General features: G+C 44.0%; 1 protein-coding gene across 2 annotated transcripts in view; it reads left to right on the top strand.

Annotated features, from left to right (window-relative positions):
- The window catches only part of LOC115109738 (tetraspanin-18B), a 112,987-nt gene extending 90,012 nt beyond the window's left edge, over positions 1-22,975 (top strand). The window contains exons 3-9 of one of the 2 annotated variants that reach the window (XM_029635028.2): positions 6,665-6,760; positions 16,392-16,586; positions 17,010-17,084; positions 17,219-17,317; positions 19,982-20,164; positions 21,315-21,398; positions 21,934-22,975. In XM_029635028.2, coding sequence (XP_029490888.1) covers positions 6,665-6,760; positions 16,392-16,586; positions 17,010-17,084; positions 17,219-17,317; positions 19,982-20,164; positions 21,315-21,398; positions 21,934-21,981 — 780 coding nt within the window. In that variant the 3' untranslated portion in view covers positions 21,982-22,975. The remainder of the gene's footprint in view (positions 1-6,664; positions 6,761-16,391; positions 16,587-17,009; positions 17,085-17,218; positions 17,318-19,981; positions 20,165-21,314; positions 21,399-21,933) is intronic. The other variant, XM_029635029.2, reaches the window with a different exon arrangement.
- The last annotated feature ends 728 nt before the right edge of the window (positions 22,976-23,703 follow it).

The following is a 23,703-nucleotide window of genomic DNA, read 5'->3' as shown; positions in this document are numbered from 1 at the left end:
CCATGGATTACAGGCAACATTCGCACTGAGCTAAAGGGTAGAGCTGCCGCCTTCAAAGGCGGGAAGCTTACAAGAAATGATGCTATGCCCTGCGACGAACCATCAAACAGGGAAAGCGTCAATACAGGGCTAAGATTGAATCATACTACACCGGCTCCGACGCTTGTCTTATGTGGCAGGGCTTGCAAACTATTACAGACTACAAAGGGAAGCACAGCCGCGAGCTTCTCAGTGACACGAGCCTACCAGATGAGCTAAATCACTTCTATGCTCGCTTCGAGGCATTAGAGCATCAACTGGCCAATTGCCAGGGGGAATGCAGAGCACGAGATTAAAATAAAATGCTATAAAATTCAAACTTTCATTAAATCACACATGCAAGATACTCAATTAAAGCTACACTCGTTGTGAATCCAGCCAACATGTCAGATTTTTAAAAAGCTTTTCGGCGATAGCATAAGAAGCTATTATCTGATAGCCTGCACCCATCTGCACCAGCCGTAAACAAAGGAGCTAGCATAGCAGGCACTACACAAAACGCTGAAATAAAATATAAAATATGCATTACCTTTGACAAGCTTCTTTTGTTGGCACTCCAATATGTCCCATAAACATCACAATTGGTCCCTTTGTTCGATTAATTCCGTCCATACATATCGAAAATGTAAATTTATAAAGCGCGTTTGATCCAGAAAAAGTCAGCTTAGTACAAAAACGCAACGTCACTACAAAATATTTCAAAAGTTGCCTATAAACTTTGCCAAAATATTTCAAACTACTTTTGTAATACAACGTTAGGTATTTTAAACGTTAATAATCGATCAAATTGTAGACGGGGAAATCTGTATTCAATACAGGAATGAAAACAAACCAGCACTGCTGTTCACGTCTTGCGCAACCCTGAAAAGTGTCCCCAGTTCCGAGATGGCCTACTTCTTCATAGCACAAAGGAATAACCTCAACCATATTCCAAAGACTGGCGACATCGTGTGGAAGCGGTAGGAACTGAAAATAGGTTCCTATTAAATATCCAATGGCAAAGACAATTTAGTGAACAGAGAGGGGGGGGGATCTGAACAGTTAGTCCTCGGGGTTTTGCCTGCTACATAAGTTCTGTTATACTCACAGACATGATTCAAACAGTTTTAGAAACTTCAGAGTGTTTTCTATTCAAATATATGAATAATATGCATATCTTATATTCTTGGCATGAGTAGGAGGAAGTTGAAATTGGGCATGCCTATTATCCAAAAGTGAAAATTCTACCCCCTAACTTTAAGAGGTTAGACAGGTCAGCATACACAAGGCTACGGTGCCAGACGGATTACCAGGATGTGTGCTCCGGGCATGTGCTGACCAACTGGCAGGTGCCTTCACTGACATTTTCAACATGTCCCTGATTGAGTCTGTAATACCAACATGTTTCAAGCAGACCACCATAGTCCCTATGCCCCAAGAACACAAAGGCAACCTGCCTAAATGACTACAGACCCGTAGCACTCACATCCGTAGCCATGAAGTGCTTTGAAAGGCTGGTAATGGCTCACATCAACACCATTACCCCAGAAACCCTAGACCCACTCCAATTTGCATACCGCTCAAACAGATCCACAGATGATGCAATCTCTATTGCACTCCACACTGCCCTTTCCCACCTGGACAAAAGGAACACTTATGTGAGAATGCTAGTAATTGACTACAGCTCAGTGTTCAACATCATAGTGCCCTCAAAGCTCATCACTAAGCTAAGGATCCTGGGACTGAACACCTCCATCTGCAACTGGTTTTGGACTTCCTGACGGGCCACCCCCATGTGGTGAGGGTAGGTAGCAACACATCTGCCACGCTGATCCTCAACACTGGAGCTCCCCAGGGGTGCGTGCTCAGTCCCCTCCTGTACTCCCTGTTCTCCCACGACTGCATGGCCAGGCACGACTCCAACACCATCATTAAGTTTGCAGACGACACAACAGTGGTAGGCTTGATCACCGACAATGATGAGACAGCCTATAGGGAGGAGGTCAGAGACCTGGCCGGGTGGTGCCTGAATAACAACATATCCCTCAACATAACCAAGACTAAGGAGATGATTGTGGACTACAGGAAAAGGAGGACCGAACACGCCCCCATTCTCATTGACAGGGCTGTAGTGGAGCAGGTTGAGAGCTTCAAGTTCCTTGGTGTCCACGTCATCAACAAACTAGAATGGTCTGCGTCCGTATTATGAGGTATTAGCATTATCATCCGTGTGTGTATGTGCGAAGATTGTGTGTGTGTGTGGTGTGTGCACCTTCTGTATCCAGACTGATGCAAACAATGTACCACACGCATACACACACAGACCTGCTCCCCCTGCACGGTGGAGAGGGGACAATCAGCCTGGTCCCTAGGGGTCAATTATAGGTGATCATTGAAGAGGTCAACGGCATTTGAGAGAGGTCAAGTTCCATCCTCATGATCCCAGCAGTATCTGATGGGTTAATGATGACTTGCTATGCAGCCTCGTGGCTCATGGTCTGGGCGGGCGAGGGTTTGAGGAGGGAGGGAGAGTAAAGAGGGTGAGCAGCAGGGTGGGGGAAGGTGAGGGAGGGAGGGTGAGGATTTGGTATGCAGGCTCATGGTCAGGGTTGAGGGAGGGTGAAGGTGGCTGGGGGAGTTTGGCTCAGATCAGACACAGCTACCTCCCAAATGGCAACCTATTCCCTATATTGACTGGGCCCTGGTCAAAAGTAGTGCACCAAATAGGGAATAGTGTGCCATTTGGATCAGAGCAGACACAGTGTCCTTGTCCTGCTGGTACATCTGTCCTGAATGGGGGGTAGGGGAGAGATGATGGGTGAGATGAGGGGGGGGGGGGTGGAGGAGATGGGGATAATAGTCAGGAGAGAGGGATGATGGGAGGAGCGATGGGGTGATGGAGGAAATGGTGGAGAGGAGAGATGGGGAGGGAAGAGGGGGGCAATAGAGTCACTTCATGAATTGAGCTGAAAGTGCCACACTCAAGGAGAAACCACCATGCAGCCAAGGGTGTTCAGTTTTGAAAGAGAACCCAACCACTACTATCTTCAAAGGTAAGGCATATATTATATAGCTATTTCTGACTTTTGTGTCGCAACTCCCTGGTTGAAAATTATTTGTTATGCATTTGTGTGCTGGACTCTGTCCTCAGATAATCACATGGTTTGCTTTCGCCATAAAGCCTTTTTGAAATCTGACACCTTGGCTGGATTAACAACAAGTTAAGGTATATTTTGATGTATTACACTTGTGATTTCATGAAAGTTTAATATTTATAGTAATTTAATTTGAATTTCACGCTCTGCAATTTCACCGGATGTTGGCCAGGTGGGACGTTAATGTCCCACCTATCCCAAAGCAGTTTTTAACTGACTTGCCTAGTTAAATAAAGGTTATAAAAAATAGAATGGCACTACAATGGATAGCTTCTGTTTTACAGGCTCCTCACCAATTCTGCTAGGTTGTGTTTTTTTGTGCTGATCATAACTTTTTTTGTACATAATGTTTCTGCCATCATTTCCTATGACAGAAAGAAAGCTTCTGGACATCTGAACAGCTACACTATATATACAAAAGTATGTGGACACAAATCAGTGGATTCGGCTATTTCAGCCACACCTGTTGCTGACAAGTGTATACAATTGAGCACACAGCCATGCAATCTCCATAGACAAACATTGGCAGTAGAATGGCCTTACTGAAGAGCTCAGTGACTTTCAACGTGGCACCGTCAATGTGGCAACAAGTCAGTTCATAAAATTTCTGCCCTGCCAGATCCGAGCTCAACTGTAAGTGCTGTTATTGTGAAGTGGAAACGTCTAGAAGCAGCAACTGCTCAGCCACAAAGTGGTAAGGACGAATATGGGTTTGGCGGATGTCAGGAGAACGCTATCTGCCCGAATGTATAGTGCCAACTGTAAAGTTTGGTGAAGGAGGAATAATGTTCTGGGGCTGTTTTTCATGGTTTGGGCTAGGCCCCTTAGTTCCAGTGAAGGGAAATCTTCGCTACAGCATACAATGACATTCTAGACGATTCTGTGCGTCCAACTTTGTGGCAACAGTTTGGAAAAGGCCCTTTCCTGTTTCAGCATGAAAATGCCCCCGTGCACAAAGCGAGGTCCATACAGAAATGGTTTGTCGAGATCAGTGTGGAAGAACTTGAGTGGCCTGCACAGAGCCCTGACCTCAACCCCATCGAACACCTTTGGGATGAATTGGAACGCCAACTGCGAGCCAGGCCTAATCGCCCAACATCAGTGCCCGACCTCACTAATGCTTGTGGCTGAATGGATGCAAGTCCCCGCAGAAATGTTCCAACATTTAGTGGAAAGTGTTCCAAGAAGAGTTGAGGCTGTTATAGCAGCAAAGGGGAGACCAACTCCATATTAATGCCCATGATTTTAGAATGAGATGTTCGACGAGCAGGTGTCCACATACTTTTGGTTATGTAGTGTATGTTGACTTTGATGTTAGCTAATAATGGTGATAACGATGTCGGCTGTGTGTAGTTGTTAGCAATTATAATATGAAGGTTTGGTGATGTGTTGCTTTGTGCACTAAAGTCCACAAGAAAAGGAAAAATGTGAGAGGAGGAGAGCGGGTAGATGCAGAACGAATTATAGCTACAACGATCAAAGTGATCATGCTGTTTGTATGTGGCTGCTATGTAAGTGAACTGTGTTTGCGTGTGATCAGGGGTGTATTCATTCAGCCGATTTTGCTTTCTTAAATGGAAGCAAACGGAACAAAACGGGGAGGAACATACCTGAGTTCGTCCAATAGAAACTCTCTTTTGCAACCGTTGGACTAATGATTATACCCTAGATAAGCTAGATGCAGGCAAGAGTGTGCAAGGCGTTATTGAATGTGTCGCTGTCTGTCACCATGATTATACAAATTTGTGCACCTACGTTGTATAATTTCATTCATAGGTTAGGTTGTAGCAACCTCATGATAGGTATAGGGAACATTTTGGTTTCATGTAGTAGCCTAAACCTATTGATGTTACATTGAACTGGGTGAATGGAATCTGAATGACCATCCAATATGCTGTAATAGATATAAGGCCATGCTCAAGAAAACAAATTATCATCCTCCCTCATCTTAAATGGTACCAATCGCCACTGGTGTCAGAGGTAAAACCAGCAAAAACAAAAGATTTTCTCCGACATGCCCGTATTTATTTCACATATAAGCAACGGTACTTAACTCTTCCGAGACGGCTAGAAGTAAATCTACCTTTAGGGAGTGTAGGAGTTATCAATAGACCTGGTTTGGGCAACCAGACAACTCCTCACAGACACTGCCATTCTGTAAAAAAAAAAGTTGAAATGGCTTCCATTTTCCCTGTCTTCCTTTCTAGCTTCAGACTCCTAATCTTCCAGCTGTCTTTTCCTCTAGCCTTATCTGCTGTGAAAGCCTAGAGGAGTTATCTCGATTTCTCTCAGGAACTCTGAGTCAGTGGTTAAAACCAGGGCAATATCTACCAATCCAGGGCTTGATGGTTTTAAGCTATCAGAGGAAAAGCTTGAAGCCTCAACTGTGTTTGGGCCTGAATGTCTGATCCCCTCTTCTGAGACGTTCAAAGTCTATGTAAAAACATTAAAATAAAATTGAATCAAATCAAGTTTTATTGGTTGCGTACACATATTTTGCAGATATTGCAGCTGCAGCAGTGTAAACTTAAACTACTAAAAATAGATGTAAAGTATGTAGAAAAGATAATGGACCTATATATGATTAAATAAGAGCATATTTGAGAACTAACAATCACCAAAATAAAAGCTAGACAGTCAGGTAGAATCTTACATAAAAAAATGTTTTGCAATCAGGAGTATTTTATTCATGGCTTATGTTTGTAGCTCCAACAGTGCAATTGATTTTGTCATAATGTTTAGAGTCACTCCGATAGCATAAGCCATGGCAAAATATGTAGACTTATATAAAATTAGCTTTAAAACAGCAACATTTTGTCACTGCGGCCAACAGGAAGTCCTATAATTCCAGTGCCATGCTCATTACCTAAGCCCCATTTTGTTCCAGAAAATACCCTGGGAGGGGCCGATACTAGCAAAGTTAAACACTTACAAGTTTTCAGTCACAATTTGGGGGCTCACCAGGTTGTGTGCCATGTCATGTTGTGTGGTTCTGACACTGTGAATATGTTGTTGTCCCAACCTATACTGTAGGTTTCTGGTTTAGTTCAGAAAGTGTTGCTGTTGCAGAATGCCTGTTGGTATGATTTTGGTGTTTTTCGGTTGCGATTATATTGGCTGAAATGAAGATACTCACTTTGTTTTCGTACAATACCAGTCAAAGGTTTGTACACACCTACTCATTCCAGGGGTTTTCTTTATTTTTAATATTTTCTACATTGTAGAATAATACTTTTCTTTTGGATACCACATGATTCCATATGTGTTATTTCATAGTTTTGATGTCTTCACTATTATTCTACAATGTAGAAAATAGTAAAAATGAAGAAAATCCCTTGAATTACTAGGTGTGTCAAAACCTTTGACTGGTACTGTATATTTGATGGGCTGAACTCATTAAAAAGTGAGTGCTGGGTTTTGTGTTGTGTGTATTCTTGCAGAACAAAATCAGTTTAAATGACTGCTCTGTCTCTGTGTGTTCTCTCTCTCAGGGGCTGGGAGAGGCTTCAGCGAGAGGGACAGCCATGGACAGAGACTGTCTCAGCTGCATCAAATACCTCATGTTTGTCTTCAACTTTCTCATCTTCGTAAGTATTCTCTTACGCCTTATTATAAGCTGTCCTCCTATATACAGTACACTGTATATATTCTGTATATCCTATATATCCTCCTATGGTATCTAACAGTACTCTTTCCATCTCTCTATTGTGGTCTCACGTGTATTTAATAAGACACGGAGGCATTTTGGTGATGACACATATTTACAGTTCCACGGGGTATGCAGCTTGCAATTGACGTTTTGCTTGTTCAGTTTTGATCAGACAATCAAAGGTAACCCCAGAGAGAGCCAATAACTGGGGGTATGGGGGTAGTGGTGAGGAGGGTCATATAATTAAATTTAGTGGGGAGGGTTGAATAACTTCTCAGTAGCAACCAGCAACCCCATGTCCATTCCTTTGTTTATACTCTCAGACAACTCTACCCTCCCACCATCCCATGAGACAATGGTTGCCTCTATAGCTCTAAGCTCTGCCTTTGACAGAACGTTTTCTTGGACATTTATTGAAAGACAGGTTCTTTCCCAGGAGGAAGGGAATGGTGTGAGGATGAGTGTGTGATGCTCATATCTCTACCCCCTCTTCTCCTTTCCTTCCTATCCCCCTTCTCCTAATCACTAAAGAGTCACCCACTGGTGCTGCAGATAGGGTTTAGTGAAAGCGGGAGGATGGAGATAAGAGAATGTTCAGGAGGGAGGAATGGAGGGAAGGGTGGATTCACTTTGAGAGGTAGAGGAAAGGGGGCAATGGCAGTTAGCTGAAGCCCCCCACTGACCTACCTTACAGTGCCTTGAAAAGGTATTCATACCACTGGATTTATTCCACATTTTGTTGTGTGTAGTTGTGCAAGAAACAAATATATGTAATCAAATTTAAATTCAGGTTGTAACACAATACCCCATAATGACAAAAGGAAACATGTTTAGACATTTTTGCAAATGTATAAAAAATGTATTGAAAATTAAATATCTAATTTACATAAGTATTCACACCCCTGAGTTAATAGGTGTTAGAGTCTGGGTAAGTCCTTAAGTTCTTGCACACTTGCATTGTATAGTATTTGCCCATTATTCTTTTCAAAATTCTTCAAGTTCTGTCAAATTGATTTTTGACCATTGCTAGACAACTATTTTCAAGTCTTGCCATAGATTTTCAAGCAGATTTAAGTCAAAACTGTAACTCGGCCACTCAAACATTCACTGTCTTCTTGGTAAGGAACTCCAGTGTAGATTTGGTCTTGAGTTTTAGTTTATTGACCTGCTGAAGAAAGGTGAATTCATCTTTCAGTTTCTGGTGAAAAGCAGACTGAACCTGGTTTTGCTCTAGGATATTTTCTGTGCTTAGCTCCGTTCTGTTTCTTTATCCTGAAAAACTCCCCAGTCCTTAACGATTACACACATACACATACATGATGCAGCCACCACTGTGGTTGAACATATGGAGAATGGAACTTAGTAATGTGTTAAGTTTGGGGCTCGCTACTGTTTGGGGCAAATCGGCCAACAGCTCTGCCCCCCCCCCCCCCCCGCTCTACTCGCCCAAGCCTCTCCAGGTTCTCCTTTACCCAAATCCAGATAGCAGATGTTCTGAAAGAGCTGCAAAACCTGGACCCGTACAAATCAGCTGGGCTTGACAATCTGGACCCTCTATTTCTGAAACTATCCGCCGCCATTGTCACAACCCCTATTACCAGCCTGTTCAACCTCTCTTTCATATCGTCTGACATCCCCAAGGATTGGAAAGCTGCCGCAGTCATCCCCCTCTTCAAGTGGGGAGACACCCTGGACCCAAACTGTTACAGACCTATATCCATCCTGCCCTGCCTATCTAAGGTCTTCGAAAGCCAAGTCAACAAACAGGTCCCTGACCATCTCGAATCCCACCGTACCTTCTCCGCTGTGCAATCTGGTTTCCGAGCCGGTCACGGGTGCACCTCAGCCACGCTCAAGGTACTAAACGATATCATAACCACCATCGATAAAAGACAGTACTGTGCAGCCGTCTTCATCGACCTTGCCAAGGCTTTCGACTCGGTCAATCACCATATTCTTATCGGCAGACTCAGTAGCCTCGGTTTTTCGGATGACTGCCTTGCCTGGTTCACCAATGACTTTGCAGACAGAGTTCAGTGTGTCAAATCGGAGGGCATGCTGTCCGGTCCTCTGGCAGTCTCTATGGGGGTGCCACAGGGTTCAATCCTCGGGCCGACTCTTTTTTTCTGTATATATCAATGATGTTGCTCTTGCTGCGGGCGATTCCCTGATCCACCTCTATGCAGACGACACCATTCTATATACTTCCGGCCCGTCCTTGGACACTGTGCTATCTAACCTCCAAACGAGCTTCAATGCCATACAACACTCCTTCCGTGGCCTCCAACTGCTCTTAAACGCTAGTAAAACCAAATGCATGCTTTTCAACCGTTCGCTGCCTGCACCCGCACGCCTGACCAGCATCACCACCCTGGATGGTTCCAACCTTGAATATGTGGACAACTACAAATACCTAGGTGTCTGGTTAGACTGTAAACTCTCCTTCCAGACTCACATTAAGCATCTCCAATCCAAAATTAAATCAAGAGTCGGCTTCCTATAATCGCAACAAAGCATCCTTCACTCATGCTGCCAAACATATCCTCGTAAAACTGACCATCCTACCGATCCTCGACTTCGGTGATGTCATCTATAAAATAGCCTCTAACACTCGACTCAGACTGCATCCAGTTTGTTATCACAGTGCCATCCGTTTTGTCACCAAAGCCCATACACTACCCACCATTGCAACCTGTACGCTCTCGTTGGTTGGCACTCACTTCATACTCGTCGCCAAATCCACTGGCTACAGGTTATCTACAAGTCTCTGCTAGGTAAAGCCCCACCTTATCTCAGCTCACTGGTCACCATAGCAGCACCCACTCGTAGCATGCGCTCCAGCAGATATATCTCACTGGTCACCCCCAAAGCCAATTCCTCCTTTGGTCGTGTTTCCTTCCAGTTCTCTGCTGCCCATGACTGGAACGAATTGCAAAAATCTCTGAATCTGGAGACTCACATCTCCCTCACTAGCTTTAAGCACCAGCTATCAGAGCAGCTTACAGATCACTGCACCTGTACATAGCCCATCTGTAAACAGCCCATCTATCTACCTACCTCATCCCCATACTGGTATTTATTTATTTTGCTCCTTTGCACCCCAGTATCTCTACCTGCACATTCATCTTCTGACAATCTACCATTCCAGTGTTTAATTTCTATATTGTAATTACTTCGCCACCATGGCCTATTTTTTCCTTAACATACCTCATTTGCACTCACTGTATATATACTTTTTGTTTTCTTTTGTTCTACTGTATTATTGACTGTATGTTTTGTTTATTCCATGTATAACTCTGTTGTTGTATGTGTCGAATTGCTACGCTTTATCTTGGCCAGGTCGCAGTTGCAAATGAGAACTTGTCCTCAACTAGCCTACCTGGTTATAAGGTGAAATAAAAAATAAAATAAAAGTCAGGCTGATTGAGGTAGTATGTACATGTAGATATGGTCAAGTGACTATGCATATATGATGAACAGAGAGTAGCAGTCTGTAAGGGTTTTCTGGTGAAAGAGAAGCGGACCAAAAAGCAGCATGGTGGTTATTCATGTTCTTTAATTTATAAAGAAACTACACATGAGATAACTAACAAAAACAACAAACGTGAGAAAACCTAAAACAGTCCTATCTGGTGCAAACACAGAGATAGGAACAATCACCCACAAACACACAGTGAAACCCAGGCTACCTAAGTATGATTCTCAATCAGAGACAACTAATGACACCTGCCTCTGATTGAGAACCATACTAGGCCGAAACATAGAAATACTCAAATCATAGAAAAACAAACATAGACTGCCCACCCAACTCACGCCCTGACCATACTAACTAATTACAAAACACAGGAAATAAAGGTCAGAACGTGACACAGTCATGTAAAATAGGGATTGGCGAGTGGTGGGTGGCGGGTGGTGGGACACAATGCAGATAGCCCGGTTAGCCAATGTGTAGGAGCACTGGTTGGTCGGCCCAAATGAGGTAGTATGTACATGAATGTATAGATAAAGTGACGATGCATACAGTGCCTTGCGAAAGTATTCGGCCCCCTTGAACTTTGCAACCTTTTGCCACATTTCAGGCTTCAAACATAAAGATATAAAACTGTATTTTTTTGTGAAGAATCAACAAGTGGGACACCATCATGAAGTGGAACGACATTTATTGGATATTTCAAACTTTTTTAACAAATCAAAAACTGAAAAATTGGGCGTGCAAAATTATTCAGCCCCCTTAAGTTAATACTTTGTAGCGCCACCTTTTGCTGCGATTACAGCTGTAAGTCGCTTGGGGTATGTCTCTATCAGTTTTGCACATCGAGAGACTGACATTTTTTCCCATTCCTCCTTGCAAAACAGCTCGAGCTCAGTGAGGTTGGATGGAGAGCATTTGTGAACAGCAGTTTTCAGTTCTTTCCACAGATTCTCGATTGGATTCAGGTCTGGACTTTGACTTGGCCATTCTAACACCTGGATATGTTTATTTTTGAACCATTCCATTGTAGATTTTGCTTTATGTTTTGGATCATTGTCTTGTCGGAAGACAAATCTCCGTCCCAGTCTCAGGTCTTTTGCAGACTCCATCAGGTTTTCTTCCAGAATGGTCCTGTATTTGGCTCCATCCATCTTCCCATCAATTTGAACCATCTTCCCTGTCCCTGCTGAAGAAAAGCAGGCCCAAACCATGATGCTGCCACCACCATGTTTGACAGTGGGGATGGTATGTTCAGGGAGATGAGCTGTGTTGCTTTTACGCCAAACATAACGTTTTGCATTGTTGCCAAAACGTTCAACATTGGATCATTCAGAGATCCTCACTGAACGTCTGGAGAGAGTTTGCTGCACTGAAAGTAAAGGGGCTGAATAATTTTGCACACCCAATTTTTCAGTTTTTGATTTGTTAAAAAAGTTTGAAATATCCAATAAATGTCATTCCACTTCATGACTGTGTCCCACTTGTTGTTGATTCTTCACAAAAAATACAGTTTTATATCTTTATGTTTGAAGCCTGAAATGTGGCAAAAGGTTGCAAAGTTCAAGGGGGCCGAATACTTTCTCAAGGCACTGTATATGATAAATCGAGAGTAGCAGCAGTGTAAAAAGAGGGGTTGGGGAGGGGCATACAATGCAAATAGTCCGGGTAGCCATTGGATTACCTGTTCAGGAGTCTGTTACCTGTTGAGAAGCCTTTTTGTCCTAGACTTGGCACTCCGGTACCGCTTGCCATGCGGTAGTAGATAGAACAGTCTGTGGCTGGGGTTTTTGACAATTTTTAGGGCCTTCCTCTGAAATCGCCTGTTATAGAGGCCCTAGATGGCAGACAGCTTAGCCCCAGTGATGTACTGGGCCGTACGCATTACCCTCTGTAGTGCCTTGCGGCCAGAGGCCGAGCAATTGCCGTACCAGGCAGTGATGCAACCAGTCAGAATGCTCTTGATGTTGCAGCTGTAGAACCTTTTGAAGATCTCAGGACCCATGCCAAATCGTTTTAGTTTCCTGAGGGGGAATAGGCTTTGTCGTGCCCTCTTCACGACTGTGTTGGTGTGTTTGGACCATTCTAGTTTGTTGTTGATGTGGACACCAAGGAACTTGAAGCTTTCAACCTGCTACAGCCCCGTCGATGAAAATGGGGGCATGCTCGGTGCTCCTTTGCCTGTAGTCCACAATCATCTCCTTAGTCTTGGTTACGTTGAGGGATGCGTTGTTATTCTGGCATCACCCGGCCAGGTCTCTGACCTCCTCCTTATAGGCTGTCTCGTCAGTGTCGGTGATCAGGCCTACCACTGTTGTATCGTCTGCAAACTTAATGATGGTGTTGGAGTTGTGCCTGGCCATGCAGTCGTGGGTGAACAGGGAGTACAGGAAGGGACTGAGCACGCACCCCTGTGGAGCTCCAGTGTTGAGGATCAGCGTGGCAGATGTGTTGCTACCTACCCTCACCACCTGGGGGCAGCCTGTCAGGAAGTCAAGGATCCAGTTGCAGAGGGAGGTGTTTAGTCCCAGGAGCCTTAGCTTAGTGATGAGCTTTGAGGGTACTATGGTGTTGAACGCTGAGCTGGAGTCAATGAATAGCATTCTCACGTAAGTATTCCTTTTTTCTAGGTGGGAAAGGGCAGTATGGAGTTCAATAGAGATTGCATCATCTGTGGATTGTTTGGGCGGTATGAAAATTGGAGTGGGTCTAGGGTTTCTGGGGAAATGGTCTTGATGTGAGCCATTACCAACCTCTCAAAGCACTTCATGGTTACGGACGTGAGTGCTACGGGTCTGTAGTCATTTAGGCATGTTGTCTTTGTGTTCTTGGGCACAGGGACTATGGTGGTCTGCTTGAAACATGTTGGTATTACAGACTCAATCAGGGACATGTTGAAAATGTCAGTGAAGACACCTGACAGTTGGTCAGCACATAACCAAAGCACACGTCCTGGTAATCCGTCTGGCCCCGCAGCATTGTGTATGTTGACCTGTTTATTAAAGGTCTTACTCACGTCGGCTACGGAGAGCGTGATCACAGAGTCGTTTGGAACAGCTGATTCTCTCATGCATGCAGTGTTGCTTGCCTAGAAGTGAGCATAGAAGTGATTTAGCTCGTCTGGTAGGCTCGTGTCACTGGGCAACTCGCGGCTGTGCTTCCCTTTGTAGTCTGTAATAGTTTGCAAGCCCGGAGCCAGTGATTCAATCTTAGCTCTGTATTGACGCTTTCCCTCTTTGATGGTACGTCGCATGGCATAGCAGGATTTCTTGAAAGCTTCCGGGTTAAGTCCCGCACCTTGAAGGCGGCAACTCTACCCTTTAGCTCAGTGTGAATGTTGCCTGTAATCCATGGCTTCTGGTTTGGGTATGTACTACAGTCACTGTGGGGACGATGTCCTCAATACACTTATTGATAAAGCCAGTGACTGATGTGGTGTACTCCTCAATGCCATCGTAAGAATCCCAGAACAATTTCCAGTCTGTGATAGCAAAACAGTCCTGTAGTTTAGCATCTGCTTCATCTGACCACTTTTTTATAGACCGATTCACTGGTGCTTCCTGCTTTAATTTTTGCTTGTAAGCATAAATCTGGAGGATAGAGTTGTGGTCAGACTTACCAAATGGAGGGCGAGGGAAAGCTTTGTATGCGTCTCTGTGTGTGGAGTACAGGTGATCAAGATTTTTTTACCCTCTGGTTGAACATTTAACATGGTGATAGAAATTTGTTAGAACTGATTTAAGTTTCCCTGCATTAAAGTCTCCGGCCACTAGGAGCACCGCCTCTGAGTGAGTGGTTTCCTGTTTGCTTATTTCCTTATACAGCTGACTGAGTGCGGTCTTAGTGCCAGCATTTGTCTGTGGTGGTAAATAAACAGCCAGGTAGCTGGCAAAGAAATTGGAGAGGTTTCTATGGCAGAGAGGTGAGGGCACTCAGGGCTGATGGAAAGCTGGAAGATTGGCTGGAGGAAGCAGCCGGCTCTACACCAGCGACTTCTCTCAGAGGTGGGAATATCTCCCGGAGACTGCTCTTGGCTTGCTATGACTTTTCATTGAAGCCTTCAACATTCAGTTACTTTGCCATACTATCACATAAGGAAACATAAGGTACACACAACATTTTACATGTTACTCCCCTGCAAGAGGTATACAAATGTAACACATTGGTCATATGAAAGAGCTGAAATGATCTCTAGGGGGAACAGTTGCAAAGATAGGGAGACGAGACCAGAGTCAGAGACACCATTAGAGGGAGTGCTGACCCAATTTCCTCCTCGCACAGACTTCCTCAGGATCTACTACAGAGCCAGTGACACTCTGATATACAGTCATCATGTAAATATGACTTTTATAGCTGATAACATGGACATGGAGCCAAGATGGAGGAGTCACATACAAGGAGTTCAGGAGTACCGAATTGAAAAAGTAGAGGTTGTGAGGGTGATTTAACTCTCCCTCCATCCTTCTTTTGGTGAGGGTTAAGTCCCTGTTAGGTTTCCTACGTCAACTGCACATGTTCTGTTTCTTCCATTAATTGTAATTATTACAGTGGGGCAAAAAAGTATTTTGTCAGCCACTAATTGTGCAAGTTCTCCCACTTAACAAGATGAGAGAGGCCTGTAATGTTCATCATAGGTACACTTCAACTATGACAGACAAAATGAGAAAAAAAATCCATAAATTCACATTGTAGAATTTTTAATGAATTTATTTGCAAATTATGGTGGAAAATAAGTATTTGGTCAATAACAAAAGTTTATCTCAATACTTTGTTATATACCCTTTGTTGGCAATGACAGAGGTCAAATATTTTCTGTAAGTCTTCACAAGGTTTTCACACACTGTTGCTGGCATTTTGGCCCATTCCTCCATGCAGATCTCCTCTAGAGCAGTGATGTTTTGGGGCTGTTGCTGGGCAACACGGACATTCAACTCCCTCCAAAGATTTTCTATAGGGTTGAGATCTAGAGACTGGCTAGGCCACTCCAGCACCTTGAAATGCTTCTTACGAAGCAACTCCTTCGTTGCCCGGGTGGTGTGTTTGGGATCATTGTCATGCTGAAAGACCCAGCCACGTTTCATCTTCAATGCCCTTGCTGATGGAAGGAGGTTTTCACTCAAAATCTCACGATACATGGCCCCATTCATTCTTTCCTTTACACGGATCAGTTGTCCTGGTCCCTTTGCAGACTCCAAACACAACGAGTTGAGTTTTTACCAAAAAGTTATATTTTGGTTTCATCTGAACATATGACATTCTCCCAATCTTCTTCTGGATCATCCAAATGCTCTCTAGCAAACTTCAGACGGGCCTGGACATGTACTGGCTTAAGCAGGGGGACACGTCTGGCACTGCAGGATTTGAGTCCCTGGCGACGTAGTGTGTTACTGATGGTAGGATTTGTTACTTTGGTCCCAGCTCTCTGCAGGTCATTCACTACGTCCCCCCGTGTGGTTCTGGGATTTTTGCTCACCGTTCTTGTGATCATTTTGACCCCACGGGGTGAGATCTTGCATGGAGCCCCAGATCGAGGGATATTATCAGTGGTCTTGTATGTCTTCCATTTCCTAATAATTGCTCCCACAGTTGATTTCTTCAAACCAAGCTGCTTACCTATTGCAGATTCAGTCTTCCCAGCTTGGTGCAGGTCTACAATTTTGTTTCTGGTGTCCTTTGACAGCTCTTTGGTCTTGGCCATAGTGGAGTTTGGAGTGTGACTGTTTGAGGTTGTGGACAGGTGTCTTTTATACTGATAATAAGTTCAAACAGGTGCCATTAATACAGGTAATGAGTGGAGGACAGGGGAGCCTCTTAAAGAAGAAGTTACAGGTCTGTGAGAGCCAGAAATCTTGCTTGTTTGTAGGTGACCAAATACTTATTTTCCACCATAATTTGCAAATAAATTCATTAAAAATCCTACAATGTGATTTTCTGGATTTTTTTTTCTCATTTTGTCTGTCATAGTTGAAGTGTACCTATGATGGAAATTACAGGCCTCTCTCATCTTTTTAAGTGGGAGAACCTGCACAATTGGTGGCTGACTAAATACTTTTTTGCCCCACTTAACCCTCTCTCTCCCACTCTCCCCTCTTTTTCCAAGCTGGGAGGCTCCTTCCTCCTGGGTGTGGGTGTGTGGGTACTGGTGGACCCTACAGGCTTCAAGGAGATCGTAGCAGCCAACCCTCTGCTCTTCACAGGAGTCTACATCATCCTGGCCATGGGGGGAATGCTTTTCCTATTGGGCTTCCTGGGCTGCTGTGGAGCCATCCGGGAGAACAAGTGTCTGCTGATGTTTGTAAGTAGGCCTACACTGTGTTATATTATAGAGTAATTGTGATAGTACAGTAGGTCACAGCGTTATAACAGTGTTATCAACATTCCTTTGCTGCTTTGGAGTCATCATTGAGAACAAGTGTCTGCTGCTCTTTGTATGTGAGCGAGAGAGAGTCATGCTGGCCTGAGATAGATGGAAAAATAAATAAGCCATAATAAAACAGAGTATATTTCATGCTTCCAATAATTTGCCTTCGGTGCACCAGGCCACATGCATAGTTAATTTTGAATTTTTTGTGACTCGCACTCACTTTTGCTGACACTAAGTCTGTTACTCGTTCTCTCCCTTTATCTCTCTCCATCTCTCCTCTCACTGAATGTCTTGTCCACCCCCCCCCCTCCCTCTCTCTCCCTCCCTCCTGCTGTCTCTCCTGTGCCCCTGCAGTTCTTCATGCTCATCCTGGTCATCTTCCTGGCGGAACTAGCTGCAGCCATCCTGGCCTTCATATTCCGGGAGCATGTGAGTAAATTCTCTCCTTATAGATCCTATGACCATCCACTGTAGTGTGCAAACACTATCCCCTTCATCATGGTGATACAGTAAAACCTCTGACCATACAGAACTAATACTAACATTCTCCATGTCCTGTATAGCTGACAAGAGAGTACTTCACAAAGGAGCTGAAGAGGCACTACCAGGGCTACAATAACACTGATGTCTTCACTGGAACGTGGAACGCTATCATGAACACTGTAAGGCTAAAATACTTTACTTGCTAAGCTTGAGGTCAATTCCATTTCAATATACTCAATTCAAGTCAATTCCAATCAGTTCACTCCCAGAATTGACTGACCTGAAAGGGAATTGACCCCAACCCTGATACTTGCTTTTGGTAGATATACAAAATACAATTATCTACTTAGCAGGCGTCTTCTTGGATATCTTCAACCTGTCCCTGTCTCAGGCTGTAGTCCCCACTTGATTCAAGGAGACCACTATCGTCCCAGGGCCCAAGAAAAACAAGGTGACATGTCCAAATGACTATCGCCACATCACACTAACCCAGGTCATCATGAAGTGCTTCGAGAGGCTGGTCATGTCCCACATCAAGGCCAGCATGCCAGGCACTCTGGACCCACTCAAATCTGCCTACTGCTCCAACAGATCCACAGAAGATTTCCATCGCTATTCATATGGTCGTAACACATCTGAACAAGAGGAACACCCATGTGAGAATGCTGTGCATTGACTACAATTCAGTATTCAACACTATTGTTCCCTCCAAGCTCGACACCAAGCTCAGAGCCCTGGGTCTGGACACCACCCTCTGCAATTGGATCCTGGACTTCCTGAGAGGCAAACCACAGGCTGTGAGGATTAGCAACATCACCTCCTCCACACTGACTCACCACACTGAACACATGGGTCCACCAGGAGAGTGTCCTCAGCACTCTGTACTCCCTGTTCACCCACGACTGCGTGGCTTTGCACGACAACAACGCCATCATCAAGTTTTCTGAGGATACTGAAGCTGAAGAAATTTAGCATGCCACCCCAGGCCCTCTCCAAATACTACAGCTGCACCATCGAGAGAGTCCTGACCGGTTGCATCATGGCCTGGTACGGGAATTGCTCCTTCCATGACAGCAATGCCCTCCAGCCGGTGGTGAAGACGGCCTAGTACATTTTTTTCCTCATTAATCTACACACAATAACCCATGATGACAAAGCGAAAACAGCTTTTTAGAAATGTTTGCAAATATATAAATAAGGTATTTCTGTTTTTTTATACAAGTATTTAGACCCTTTTGTTTTGAGACTCAAAATTGTGCTCAGGGGCATGCTGTTTCCATTGATCATTCTTGAGATGTTGCTAAAACTGGTAAATTCAATTGATTGGAGACGATTCGGAAAGGCACACACCTGTCTATATAAAGTTCCACATTTGAAAGTGCATGCCAGAGCAAAAACCAAGCCAGAAGGTCGAAGGAATTGTCCATAGAGCTCCGAGACAGGATTGTGTCGAGGCAGAGATCTGGGGAAGGGTACAATTCTGCAGCATTGAAGGTCCCCAAGAACACAGTGGCCTCCATCATTCTTAAATGGAAGAAGTTTGGAACCACCAAGGCTCTTCCTAAAGCTGGCCGCTCGGCCAAACTGAGCAATCGGGGGAGAAGGGCCTTGGTCAGGGAGGTGACCAAGAACCCGATGATCACTCTGACAGAGTTAACCAATCATCCTTTTATGGTAGAGTGGCCTTACGGAACCCACACCTCAGTAATTTGCTAAAAGGCACCTAAAGGACTCTCAGACCATGACAAACAAGATTCTCTGGTCTGAGGAAAGATTGAGCTCTTTGGCCTGAATGCCAAGCTTCAAGTCTGGAGGAAACCTGGCACCATCCCCACGGTGAAGCATGGTGGTGGCAGCATCATGCTATGGGGATGTTTTTCAGTGGCAGGGACTGGGAGAATAGTCAGGATCGAGGGGAAGATGAACGCAGCAAAGTACAGAGAGATCATTGATGAAAACCTGCTCCAGAGGGCTCAGGATCTCAGACTGGTGGCGAAGGTTCACCTTCCAACAGAACAACGATCCTAAGCACATAGCCAAGACAACGCAGGAGTAACTTCGGGACAAGTCTCTGAATGTCCTTGAGAGGCCTAGCCAGAGCCCGGACTTGAACCTGATCGAACATCTCTGGAGAGAGCTGAACATTTTTTTTCACCTTTATTTAACCAGGTAGGCTAGTTGAGAACAAGTTCTCATTTACAACTGCGACCTGGCCAAGATAAAGCATAGCAGTGTGAACAGACAACAACACAGAGTTACACATGGAGTAAACAATAAACAAGTCAATAACACAGTAGGAAAAAAAAGAGTCTATATACATTGTGTGCAAAAGGCATGAGGAGGTAGGCGAATAATTACAATTTATCAGATTAACACTGGAGTGATAAATGATCAGATGGTCATGTGCAGGTAGAGATACTGGTGTGCAAAAGAGCAGAAAAGTAAATAAATAAAAACAGTATGGGGATGAGGTAGGTAAATTGGGTGGGCTATTTACCGCAGCGATCGGTTAGCTGCTCAGATAGCAGATGTTTAAAGTTGGTGAGGGAGATAAAAGACTCCCAATAGCCCGTTCAAAAGCACTTCAATATTTTGTCTTGTCCATTCACTGAGTGGCAGACATACACTATCCATGTCTCAATGTTCTCAAGGATTAAACATTTCTTTAACCTGTCTCCTCCCCTTCATCTCCACTGATTGAAGTGACATCAATAAGGGATCATGGCTTTCACCTGGATTCACCTGGCCAGTCTATGTCATGGAAAGAGCATGTGTTCTTAATGTTTTGTATTCTCAGTTTTGTATACTCAGTGTAATTTACTCATCTCTCCTCTCCTCCCCAGTTTGACTGCTGTGGCGTGAACAGCCCGGTGGACTTTGAGGAGAGCCTGTTCAGACTGATCAACCCTAATGAGATGGTCCCTGCAGCCTGCTGCAGGAGGGGTAGTCACCCCGGAGACTCAGCCTACATCCCCTTGGAGGAGTGTCTGATGGGGAACATGCTGTTCAGAAACAACAAGGTGCTGGTACTGGTACTAGACTACTTCAAAAATACTACTAAAAACCCTTTAATAATCATTATTGACCCATTCAACAAAGAGAATAGAAATAAACATTTCGCCCCTGGAGCAGGACCTCCAGAGCAGGGCACCTAGAGCATCACATCAGCAGTAGGTGGCACCTGAGATATCTGGCAGCCCTCCACATTCCTACCCTAGGATTTGACCTGGCTACCTTCCAGTTGCATGTTTGTCACTCAAACCTCGAGGCTACCACTGCCCACTCTCCCTGCCACACTGGGAAACAAAATCCTCCTCTTGCTTATCAGCTAAACTAGAGCAGAAGAGCGTTGGAGTGATGATATAATGGGACTGCTTCTCTACTGGCACTGTCCTCATACCAGTAGACTCATTAGTGCTTTTCTATGTTCTGGGTGTCAAGGAAGTATGTTTTACTGTGTAGTGCAGTGTGTGTATACTTATGCATGCTTGTGTTTGACTATGTAGATTGGAGTAGGGTAGGGTAGTGCGGGCTTGGAGTAGGATAGGGAAGTGGGCGTGCAGGTGTGCGTGTGTGTGGAGGGAGAAACATACAGTATTTAGCCATATTAACAAACGGATTTAGCCATATAGACAAATGGATTTAGCCATATTGACAAACGGAAGGCACACGTTTGTGTGCTTGTGTGTGTGGGTCTATATTTATCTCTGTGTGTGCTTGCCTGTTTTAATGACTGTCTTGAGAGTGAAATGTAATTACAGTCAACACTGATAGGAAGGAGAGGCTCCAACTGTTGTTGTTAAGGCCTGTGGAACAATGCAGTATCTCAGGAAGGCGTCTGTCTCTCGCTGTCTCTTTCGCATTCACACACAGAGCCTCATTAAAAGGCAATGAGGCCAGGGGCCCTGTCTCAGTCTCTGTCTCTCAGCCCATTCATCTAGTCTATTGTTCACTGACGCATTCAGTTATGGCTCTGATGCTATTTATATTGTCCATGCATTTCAGCACACACACACATGCATGCATTTATGCACATGCGTGCACACACACATGCAGGCGCAAGTGCATGCATGCACGCACACACAGACACACAAACACACACATTTCAATACTCTCTCATATTGACTCATACTATTGAATTGTGACTGAGACTCTTTCCTCTCTGTGTGTTTTCAGGGCTGCTACTCAGCGGTGGTGGACTACTTTGAGCTGTACATCTATGTGGCTGGAGCGCTGGCCATCGTGGTACTCACCATTGAGGTAGGATTCAATATTTTGTTACTTATAATACGCGCTTTGTGAGTAGCCTCCAAATCAATACATTTTTCCCTTATCAGTTGGTGTGATTGGTAATGTAAGCTGTTCAGAAAAATCCATGTAGCTTATCTCCCCCACACACAGTACACAGCAACGGAATCTGAAATACTGGAGAATATATCATTTGAAGCAAGTGCTGGTCACTTCCCCGTTTATAGTATGATTGCCCCACTTAGTGGAGAACATTGGTGTTGCAGGACTGTTACACACCATACATTACATAGCAGAATTTACTGAGGAGGCGTCTCTGAAGTCATAATTATGGATATGGCAATCTAGTCGATTTATTAGATTAAGCCAGAGCTGAATTGTCTAATCATCATCATGTAGATAGTTTTGGTTGATTTTGTTTAGTTTCCTCATCATCGTTTGGCTGCAGAACAGTCGACCAGTTTAGGCTCGCAGAATTGAAACACTTACTTGTGTCTTGTTCTCTGTCCTGACTGCTGTTCTGACACTCCTCTGTTCTTCTCCACAGCTGTTTGCCATGGTCTTTGCCATGTGTCTCTTCAGAGGTATCCAGTAGGATTATCGCACCGTACACCGGACAGGAGGACTTTTTGGAGCTACAAAAGGGAAATCAGGAGAAGGGAAAGAAAACATGTACACTTGTAAATGTATTGTCCTCTTTTATATCTGCAAAATGTATTGATTGGTTGGAAAACAAAACAAAACGACACTCAGAAAACAAACAACTTGTACTTCTCAGCTGGACCTTTGAGGTATTTGGTGGCAAAAAAAAAGAAATGATAGAAAGAAAAAAAGACAAGAACGACAGGAAAACGTATGTAAAGTGAAACAGATGTTTCATGGACCAGGTCTAACACGGACCGGGTGTATAGTAGTGGAACGCGAAGAGGACCTGGGTGAAACCAGGCGTGGTGAATAAGAGGACCCGGTTGAAGCCTGACCTGCAGCAGAAGTAGCTTGAGACCCAGATCTGTTTGTGCTGTCTTGCTAGCTAACTGGGACTCAGGCTAGAGCAGAAGACACTGCACTGACTTTTGGATGAAGAATATTTATATTTACTGAGTAAAAAGTTGGCTTGACTAATATAGAAATATGTGTTTTATGTACACTTTAGCTGTTCCTTCCTATTACCACTTCCCCCTCCCCCGATCCCCCGCCCTTCCATCTACTGATACCACAATTCCTCCATCTTTCCCACTCCCTCCCTCCACATACTATTGTTAGAGCCTTTACCTCTTGCTGTTAAAAGTCCCATCTATACTGTGTGTGTGTGTGTGTGTGTGTGTGTGTGTGTGTGTGTGTGTGTGTGTGTGTGTGTGTGTGTGTGTGTGTGTGTGTGTGTGTGTGTCCTTGTATGAATTAATGCATGTGTGCATGTTGCCCCTTTTGACCATTCGAGCTTGAAAGCCAACTTCTGATAAAATATTGTATTTGTATTGTGCTGTTCATTGCAATTGTGGTTACATGTGGCTTAGGTGAAAATAAATGTATTTGTATGCATTTGTATTAGATTCTCGAAAAGACAATGACATTAAAATGTTCTAAATGTTGTCCATGTGGTGAATTCCTTTCTGATGCTTTTAAAAGTATGTACCCAGTAAAGCAGGATAGAAGGCATTGTCAGTTGCTCTTTGGCAAGGGCGTAGAAGGGGTCCCCAATGTTTGAAGCAGGTAAAATTGTTCTCCCCAAATTACAGTACCAGTCAAAGTTTGGACACACCTACTAATTCCAGGGTTTTTCTTTATTTTTACTATATTCTACATTGTAGAATAATAGTGAAGACATCAAAACTATGAAATAACACATATGGAATCATGTAAACAAATCCAAATATATTTTAGATTTTAAATTCTTCAATGTATCCACCCTTTTCCTTGACAGCTTTGCACACTCTTGGCATTCTCTCAACCAGCTCATGAGGTAGTCACAAGGAATGTAATTAACAGGTGTGCCTTGTTAAAAGGTCATGCGTTTGAGCCAGTCAGTTGTGTTGTGACAAGGTAGGAGTGGTATACAGAAGATAGCCCTATTTGGTAAAATACCAAGTCCATATTATGGCAAGAACAGCTGAAATAAGCAAAGAGAAATGGAATATTATGAAAATGAGGGAAGATTATGAAAATGAAAACTCTCAATGGGAAGAAAATCACAAGTCATGTCCCCTGGAGCGTCAGCCTAGCTGAGTGGTGTAATTTCTGGGGTTCCACTATCTATGTCCATAGATTATATACAATAAAATGCAGAAGGGGTTGAAGCCAAAAGGCTGTTCAGTACTAA

The sequence above is a fragment of the Oncorhynchus nerka genome, linkage group LG25, assembly GCF_034236695.1.
Source record: "Oncorhynchus nerka isolate Pitt River linkage group LG25, Oner_Uvic_2.0, whole genome shotgun sequence".
Taxonomy (NCBI): domain Eukaryota; kingdom Metazoa; phylum Chordata; class Actinopteri; order Salmoniformes; family Salmonidae; genus Oncorhynchus; species Oncorhynchus nerka.
The sequence above is the reverse complement of the archived record's forward strand: the minus strand, read 5'-3'. Positions and strand labels throughout refer to the sequence as shown.